This window comes from Cottoperca gobio, chromosome 16 (genome assembly GCF_900634415.1).
Source record: "Cottoperca gobio chromosome 16, fCotGob3.1, whole genome shotgun sequence".
NCBI lineage: Eukaryota > Metazoa > Chordata > Actinopteri > Perciformes > Bovichtidae > Cottoperca > Cottoperca gobio.
The window spans coordinates 4,354,049-4,363,798 of NC_041370.1; the positions used below are offsets into that span (position 1 = coordinate 4,354,049).

Here is a 9,750-nt window from a genome sequence, read left to right on the forward strand (position 1 = left end):
CAGCTTTACATCCTCCTGGGAAACACGAGGACAGGCTCAGGATGTGCAGTTCCTTTTCTGTGGTTGGTTTAATGTGATGTGTCTGCATGTCTGCATGTCTGCATGTCTGCTGGCTGTTATCTAGTCATGTTACAGTACACGGTTATCACTACACAGCAAACACAAGTAATGGTGTCCTTGTTGTGTTAAAGCCTCAGCTGCTGCTGCTGTAAGGAATAAGATGTTTTCGGGGATGCTCGACCACTTTAGACTTCTGGTTCTTTATAAATAAATACAGGAGGGTTGAAGTGCCAGACAACACTGAACTTAGTGCCATCAGTGAACAAAGCTTTCCCGTCTCTTTGAAATGTCTGCGAGCATCACTGTGTACTTTTACAGCTTTGATTGAAAACTCAAGTGTCAGTCAAAAGAAGGTAAAAACGAAACGTGCTATAATTCTCCACTCCACTACAATAACAAGGCCAGACTGTCAAGAGGAATACAACTACATTTATTTAGAATCAACACACACATGGCATTACACATGCATCTGAGCTTCATAAGTATATAAAAATACAGTGTTTCATATGTTTGAGTCACGGACAGAAAGTATTTGGAACAACGTGTGCAGGGTCACTGCACTGGACGAGACGCAACACGTGACCATGCGACGCGCTCGATGCGCATCGTCTGCTGCTGTGGAGGGTTTGAGATCAGATCCTCGGGGTTTTCTTTCACTTTGAAGACACCACTTTTCTTTTTCAGTTAATATTGTTGACTTAAGAGCAACTTGAAGTTGGCCTGATAACTGCAGCAGTAGGTTTTATTTTAGGATCTCTTGGTGAGATATAAAAGGTAATGAGTTCAGCAGGCAAAAGGTCTCAAACATGAAAGTAATGCAAGCAGAAGTGTTGAGTTCAGGTTTAAAAAGGTGTGCAAACTTAAATAACACCACAAAGTGCACAATGTATACCGTTCATGAAGACATCAAATCCTTATTACACTTTACATATAAACCCCCCGCTCACCAGAGCGCACCTCTGTGGTGCAGTTTAATCTCAATACTCGGTACTCACTCGTGTACGTCGTAACCCTGAATGAGTTATGATATGTAAGCTGGTAAAAGAAGAAATACATTAATACATCAAACAAAAGTGAAAGAGACAATAACAAATGTTTTTCAAAAAAAGGTAAATGTATCAGTTACGTCTCGGCGTCCTGAGTCACAGGCACAATATTAACAAAACAAGTTCCCAAAAACAACCGTACGAATTTATGTTTCTTACGAGTGTTTCCCTAAATTGGCCTGACTTGATCTGCAGGACGGACGCTCCAGGAGGAAGCCTGACGGCAGCGAGCCGGACTCTTTGTCACTGCTGCACTTATCTGCTCATTCACAGCCACAGGTCTCTATAACTAACTGCACCACACGATGCACCTCATCACAAGTTTGCCCAAAGCAGTTCCAAAAATTGTAAAACTGTACATAAACGTTTCACCTTTCATGCTTCACAACAGCGTTCTGTACAAGTATTCCCTATAAACACGTCACTCTGGCTTCTGCTCATCGAACCAACGAGACGTCCCTTTATACAATCAACACTTAATGCATTCAGTAAAAGGTATAAATGACTGATTGTAACATATCGTATCCACCAAAATGTAAAAATGGTTTTGCAGCATCACGCTTTAGTTTCAGGACAGAGAGGGGAACTTCAGCTCGGCGAAGTCCGCTTCAGGAGAGCTGCTGCTACTGTAAGTGTCCCTGCAACGGAAGCAGAACACATAAAATGAGCATTGCAGCAGTAAAGCCTGACAGGGATTACTTTATTGTGATTGCAGGTGCAGTAATAATAATATAGTGTCTCTGTAAACTGTAAGAGAGTAGATTATGACACTGGATAAAAAAAATATGCTCGTAAAACTCCATTCAGTTTGACAAGTCAACTACATTTGAGCAAATTTAAATGGCACATAAAACAGTATAACTGTAAAACAATATAACTAAAATGTAACGTCTGTACATTACACACTGCGGTCGTAAGTTGCCCCGTGTACGTAATGTCCCAATCAAAAGGGGAGGGAGATGCATCTGCATGTCAGAATACATATCAAACAATATATTCCATGTGTTTTAATGTCACAGAAGAGTTGGACGTGACCTCTGAGCTACTGGAGCATCACGCAGTCATTTTATTCTAAACTCCCCAATAACATTTCAACAACTGTCAGTTTACCGCGGAGACAGACGACAGCCCTTGGCCAGGTAGCTCGGGAGCTTCCCTGCAGCAGCCAGCAGGAGACCGAAGTACGGAGGAGAAGGTTTCATGGGCCTCGAGGTGAACTCTGGATGGAACTGCACTCCGACAAAGTAACAATGATCTGGAGCAACAGAGAGCGGTGGATCAGCACAGACAGCTTCCTCTACGTGCGGCTGCGTGCTCTTTACACAGACAGCAGGAGCACGTCCTACACATCAGTCAGGTAAAAGCTTTTAGGTGATACACAGCACATTCATTAGCAGCAGCACACCAACGCTTGTTTTCAATAACACTTCCCCCACTCACCCTCCAATTCAATGACCTCCATTCTCTCTCCTTCCACATCCTGCCCCACAAACTGAAGACCCTTCTTTTCAAAGTGGTGTTTCAGCTCAGGGTTCACCTGAAATGAGCAACGGTTCAAGGATTCGAGGGAAAGGTGTGTGAGAAATAAAAAAGGTGATGAGGTCATCTTATTAGTAATACTTCAACACTGGCTCTGGCCACAAAGATGTAAAACAGAAAGATTAAAATGGAGCCTCGGGTCCCTGCGGCGTGTGCGAGCATAATAAGATAACAGAGTTTGCATTCGAGCGGCCAGACAAGAAATGTTTCAAAACCTGCTTTCACCTCAAATCTGTGCCTGTGCCTCTCGTCAACATATTCCACATCTCCGTACAGCTTTCCTAGAACACAAAGAAATGTCAGCTGAAGAGCTGAAAAGACCACACAACAGTCCACCATCACTCCAAGGGCACGTACTCATTATACTGCTGGTGGATTTGAAGACAGTCCGCCTCTTCCCCAACCTCATAGTCCCTCCCATCTGCCCGGGGTTGTGCTCCGGCATGTCAATCACCTGTCCGGATCAAACAGGTTGTTACATTCTGGTGAACGCTCTGCCGGTACGATGCGGTATGAGCTTGGAAGAAGAAAAGATAACCCACCACAGGGTGACTGGAGTCTGGATTAAACTCTGTGGAGTTGGCGTCTGAAACAGATGAGAAGCAGATCTGAGCTCCAAATCAACTTCCCATCAGGTCCGTGTTCTTTCCTCATTAAATCACAAACCATAGGAGTCAAAACATTTTTGTTTTTTTAACAATGACACCAGCGATTACTCACCTTCCCAGCCGAGAACATTGCGAGCGAACTCGCACACCGACAGCTGCATGCCCAAACACACTCCTGCAACAAACAGGAGCAGCAGGATAATTACATAAATAGAGCTTTTAGAAAAAGGACTCATAAATAAAGAAACATCTCCACCGTGCACGACCAACACGACTACATTTGCATGCGATTATGAAAAGTATTCACCTTTCTGGACTTTTTAAGGACTCGTTACTTTACAGCTTTGAATGTTTAAGTGGACGCGATTGTGCTGATCATGATCAGCGTCAAAGTGAGAACAAGTCTCTACCAACATCTGAATAATGTGCGCCTACAAAACAAAGTAACTGATTTTACGTTTCACACGTGGCTTTGAATTATGGATGGAGTGAGTCTAACAAATCTTTCCTCATTTGATCAAACTGCACGTCAAGTTGCACGGAGATCATTAGAGAACGGCCATTTGCAAGTTCTCCTGATGAGTTGTGGACTCTGAAGTGCTCATCAAATGCACGTTGTTCTTGTAGCGTTGGCTTTGTATATTTCAGGTTGATGTTTTGCAGGAAACACACATTTTATCACAAGACGCAGACTGTGGCAGCTGCTCCTACAAGATTTCGCTGAAATTATTTCTGCCCTTCAAGAACCGTCCCGGGTTTGATGCACAGAAGCGCGCACACAGCTGCTGCACAGGTAATACAGTATGCGCTGCTACCAGTCATGATTTACATGTGTCAACGCAGAGTGCAGGAACAGGGATGCAATCAATCATATCTGGTTTTTATCTTTGTACTTTGGACCCTGTAGCTCACCTGGAGGAGCACCCCCATGCACTGATGCACTACGGCTGCTCTGTACTGCAGCCGCCGGGGGTTGAATCCAACCCATGGCCCTTTTTCATGTCTTTATTCAGCGGCACTAATAAGGCAAACTTTGTATATATAAATATATGCCAATTAATTTAGGAGGTGTCAGTCTTGTGAAACTGAAACATCCAAAGCAGCAAATAGCTTCCTCGAGACGCTGCAGCTATAACGCAAGGATGACGCTGCATACTAAAACTCTTAAGGTCAATTGGCACACGGGAGCGAAAACGGTTTTTAATGTCTGGTGTTCATCACGTTTGCTTATAGCGTGAAATATTACAATGTGATTTAATGAAGGAGAATGTCGAGCTTCTGAGAGTCCTTCTGAATCTCTTACCCAGGAACGGCTTGTTCTGTTTCCTCGCCCAGCTGATCGCTTGGATCTTTCCTTCGGTCCCTCGCACACCAAAACCTCCTGGTACCAACACACCACTGTGGGGAGGAAGTGACAGGATTATAAGCACCTGTAGTGTAGGGGGTAACACACTGGACAGCTATTGCTGCAGTCATCAACCTAGTGATCCAGCTCAATGACACACTAATGGCGACTAAACAAGGTCGATATTAAGCACGCGTTTGTGGTTTTTGTATGTGCAAAACCTTGTGCGACTCATCATTTGATCCGGCTACACCATCTTATGATCATAGACTTTTACAAACTGATGCATCCAGAACAACAATGCCCCCGAATCCATGTGAACAAGTTATACATAAACATATTCTCCCCGTAGTACACCTCAGTCATCATTTAAACATGAAGATGCAATAAAACATTGTGTCTTTGACCATTTTATGAAGCCGCGTCACCCACTGGGCACGACGGCGCTCTGCTGCCATCATGTGGAACGCAGGATAACACTGTATCACCGGAGTGTGAGACTTCATACTCACTGAGAGCTGCACAGTTTTTGCCAGGCCTCATGATACTTCACAGGCTCATCTTGCAGAGTGGTAGACTCCAGGTCTGCAGAGTCTATGTACTGGAATAATAACAAACAGAAGCATTTGGAAGGAGACCAGTGAGCATCAACAGGCCGACTGCTGTGTAAATATGGGCCTGTGCTCGGCATTGTGCCCGTTTTAAAGGTGTTCTGTGACAACATTCAACACAAACTGCAAAAGCAGCGTTGCAGAAATCCAGGACACAAAACATAAACATGCGAGACGTTTCCATACCTTGACCTCTAGTTTGTGATTAATGGCGAGGGCCGAGTGCTCCAGGGCCTTGATAACGGAGGTGTACGAGTCGGCTAACTTTGTATATTTCCCCACCAGGGCTATGGAGACATGCGCCACGAGATGTGCAGATCTGAGAAAAGAGGGAGAAGTTCACAGAACTGACCCGATGCATCATTTAAAATATGAACTTCAGCGATTTAACGTCCACAGTGTGCCGTCGAGACTGAGGCTTACTTTTATTTTTAGAGTTTGACAGTCTTTGGCCTGTAACTCAAGTCCCAGAATTGCCTGCGTGATTAAACTATGGGTTCCATTTCCAGACAACTCTTGAAAAAAATCAACTTGTTAGGACAAACGTCATCACCTGTCAGCCATGTCCTTCCACTTGGTGAGCATCCTCCTGGGCCTCACCTCGATGGGCAGGCTCAGCCGCTGACAGAAGTAGCTCATAACACCTTGGTCCTCCAGCAGCAGCGGCACTTTGTAGACCGAGGAGACGTCATGGACACAGATCACCTGGAAACAATTACAAAACCTTGGTTTTTGTATCGATTAAAAAGGGCTGCACAACGTTAACTTGTTTATATTAATTAAAACTAAATTAAATCATCAGGTAGAAAAACACAAATATTCAAAAATCACTCGACATTACAATAATATGAACAAAAAATGTACATGATTTTGGTGAGGAAAAAATAAATAAATATATATATATATATATATATATATATATATATATATATATATATATATATATATATATATATAATATATATTATTTATATATACATACATACACACACACACACACACACACACACACACACACACACACACACACGATTTAATCAAATATAACTCTAATGGATACGAGCATACAGTAAGGTAGCAGTGTGTGTACTGTGTACCTCTTGTATTACAAATACAACAGCACAGCTGCAGGTGTAGGAGGGGGGACAACATGAGTTGTTCTAGTTCATAACTCATGTTAGCGGCACGCGCCTCACATAGAGCTTCAACTGACACACGTCACACTACTTTACCTGCGAGGGCTCCACGTGACAAAACATGGAGATCTTCTCCTTCACAGACGTTTCGAGGGGTGTAGAACAGCGGCACATAATCTGAAGAACAGGACAAGGGTGTATTCTTAAAAGGTTAATATATCAACACCATCTTAGATTGTAGGTCAGATATGATTCGGTTGTGAACACCATGAGATGAATATGTAACCAGGAATGATTGGATATAGATTTCAACACAGAGGGGAAGTGGAGGCAGGGCCTGTTGATACCTGGGGTGCAGGAGGAAATGCAAAGTCTTAAGAGCAAATTGTAAACCGACTCACCAAATCTGGAGACAAGCCGAGCCCTCGGAGCTCTCGGACACTGTTTTGGGTCGGTTTGGTTTTCTGCTCTCCTGTGGCTTTGGGCTGCAGAAGTACATCAAAGAAAATGTGTAGCATAAATGTGTGTGACAAATAAACCAGTGGTGATTAAAAGAACAGCCACAGTCATGCAGATGGAGTCTCTTGCAGTTATCCTCTTCTACGTGACACGTGTGTTCACCAGTGTGCAATACCTGTGGTATCAGGCTGACGTGGAGGTTGCAGAAGTTCTCCCTCTTCACCTTGAACTGGAACTGTCTGAAGGCCTCGATGAAGGGCATGCTCTCGATGTCCCCCACCGTGCCCCCCAGCTGTGGACACAAAACACCTGCTCAGAGCACAGAACTGCACGAACACACAGGTTGCTTCTCAGCAGCTTATATAACCAACGCACCCTGAGCGAGTACAAGAAGTACACCGCTGTAATAAGCACATAAAACTGTCAAACTGGTTTTGAGTTACACCAAAAGAAAACAACTGCTAGGGACAGGGTAATAATTTAACTTTGTTTATGAAGGTTTGACCCATTTTGGCTGCAAATGTACTAAAGATGATTCACTTTTGCAGTATATATGGCTTTATTGTTTCCCTTGGTAAGAAGTAGCTGGGCTTTACAGACTCTCTTCAACAAATAATGTTTGTTTTTCTGCTTCCCTATTTGTGTAAATGCAGCAATTTCTCTGCTGAATGGTGCCAATATTTTCTATTTCTTAGGCAAACATACATTTCTGATCAAAAATCTATTCCTATTTGACCATTTACACAAAGTCCCACTTGAAGATAACAGAGACAATAACCTACAAGACCGACTTACCTCTATGACACAAACTTCTGGCTCCACACCATCTTCATCCACTGAGACCCTGGCCTGCGTCATCACCCACTGCTGGATGGCATCTGTGATGTGGGGCACCACTGAAAACAGATTCAGAGAATAAAAGTCATTTAAACCCAACCATTGGACATATTTGTGAAGAGGAATGCAAACAGAAAACACAAATATAAACGAGTGTGCTGCATGAATTTGCTCCAAACCTCCGACGAAAAGTGAGGGTGCAAAATTTCACAACGACGCTTCCCATGTTTGGGGAGGAGGTGCTCTCACTCACCTTGTACAGTCTTGCCCAGGTAGTCTCCCCTCCTCTCCTTGTTGATGACAGACTGGTAGATCTTCCCAGTGGTGAGGTTGTTGTCTCTGGTAAGACGGATGTCCAGGAAACGCTCATAGTTCCCCAAGTCCAGATCCACCTCCCCGCCATCGTCGAGAACAAAAACTTCCCCTGCACAACACAAACATCATATCCATTTATCACAGGGGGGAGGGAATTCAGTGATTTGCTCAGTGACATAACAACCTACGGAAAAGCTTGACCCCCATGCCACTCAGCTGTCTAACCACTAGTCCACATGCTGCCACAACCTATCTTGTAAAAATGTTAACGGCAGGACTTAACCACACAAATAAACACCAGATGACTCGTGAAAGACAATAAAATGCAATAAAGCACTCACCATGTTCATAGGGTGAAAAGGTGCCAGCATCAATATTGATATATGGATCTATTTTGATGGCTGTGACGTGAAGGCCGCAGGACTTCAGGATTGTTCCCACGCTGCTGGCAATGATCCCCTTCCCAATGCCAGATATGACTCCACCAGTAACCAGGATGTACTTCATAGTGGTATATGAAGACTACAAACAAAAACATTACACTTTACAAGAGAGCTGATTCGATACAGACAACACGAGTGTAGATATTGTATTTGTGCAACTAATATATCAAGTCTTAATCAGTTTAATTTACAGGTGTATAGACCATACAACTACATTAATATATGCATCTAGAAGAAATCATTTAATCTAACGTTTCTCACTGGAAACACATTTAATTATTAGACATTATTAATATATTATTAACAGTCAATATGGCGGTGGTGACAGGTTACATGCATGCGTTTTGAAACTTGGAGGTGGGACAACCGGTTTGTTTACATGACGTGGTGACAGTGAACGAGTGAATCCGAATAAATAAAAAGTCAGTGTGTGTTTAAAGCAGATCATCTTACAAATGACCCGGGAGTTAATCAATGCTTCAACCACATGACCCAACATGAAATGGCGGGAAATACCAGTAAAACGCAGATATGCAGGAGACTCCTGTGAGTCTTGATTGACAGTAAAAGGAATACAATACTAATAATTATACAAAAGCAGGGTACATTTGACCTAGCTTAGCTATTGTTCTGCAAACTGAGTCGCTTCACAAGCAGTTTCGCAGGCTGGCTGTCAGAGACACTGAGGTAAAGATAATACCAACACCCTGTGTGACTTATACAGCTAACACGCGACAGTTAAGCTAGCTAGCAGTGAAGTTAGCAAGCTAATTGTGAGCAATTTTAAGACAACAACGACTAATTTGGCAGCAATTTAAACCGTTAACTTAATCTCTAGTGGCACACAATGGACGTCTTTAAAACACTTACCTAACTGCTAAAGAGAAAGACGTTTGCGTTTAGTCTCAGTAACTGACTGATGTGGACATTTACTAAATGTACTTCTGTTTACGAAGCATCAGTCTCCCCTTTCCTTACTGCAGTGGAAACACGTGTGTGATAGACAGACGCACTTGTCCTGTACAGCTTCTTCCGTATTTGTGTTTAGTGTTATTTTTAGCCCCATTCTGTGCCTCTCAGGCAGACCTTAGTCGGATCAACCAATCAGATGGATGGATTCAGGGTTAGGTTACTGAGAGGCTGCTCTCTGGGCGGAAATACCCCACGCAGTATAACGTTTTCACGGAATGACGTCGCATGTATTGGAGTGGATTAAGTATTTCAAGGTCAATGCAAGTGCAAAGTACCGTAATACTATGTACATAATTAATTAATTCAATAAATAATAATAATTCATGTATCAACCATGTACCTTTACACTACCAATAAGTCAGATCTAATACTGCACATA

At 43.0% G+C, this 9,750-nt stretch overlaps 1 protein-coding gene across 1 annotated transcript; it reads right to left on the reverse strand.

Annotated features, from left to right (window-relative positions):
* Positions 1-467: 467 nt before the first annotated feature.
* On the reverse strand, positions 468-9,446 carry LOC115021655 (CTP synthase 1-like). The gene is made up of 18 exons (XM_029452222.1): positions 9,270-9,446; positions 8,298-8,478; positions 7,895-8,065; positions 7,600-7,700; positions 6,980-7,096; positions 6,747-6,830; positions 6,442-6,522; positions 5,763-5,914; positions 5,396-5,528; positions 5,111-5,199; positions 4,557-4,651; positions 3,366-3,428; positions 3,188-3,231; positions 3,003-3,099; positions 2,871-2,926; positions 2,547-2,643; positions 2,217-2,361; positions 468-1,744 (listed from the first exon to the last, which is right to left on the reverse strand). Exons 2-18 carry the CDS (start codon positions 8,461-8,463, stop codon positions 1,675-1,677), a joined length of 1,761 nt encoding a protein of 586 aa, XP_029308082.1. The 5' UTR covers positions 8,464-8,478; positions 9,270-9,446; the 3' UTR covers positions 468-1,674.
* Positions 9,447-9,750: the final 304 nt, after the last annotated feature.

Excerpts from the sequence above, each read along its gene's own strand:
- LOC115021655 (XM_029452222.1), bottom strand. The coding sequence starts at position 8,463 with ATGAAGTACATCCTGGTTACTGGTGGAGTCATATCTGGCATTGGGAAG. Across the intron at positions 8,066-8,297 it reads CTTTTCACCCTATGAACATG|GGGAAGTTTTTGTTCTCGAC; the intron begins GTGAGTGCTTTA and ends TGTGTTGTGCAG. Across the intron at positions 2,644-2,870 it reads GGCACAGGCACAGATTTGAG|GTGAACCCTGAGCTGAAACA; the intron begins GTGAAAGCAGGT and ends TGCTCATTTCAG.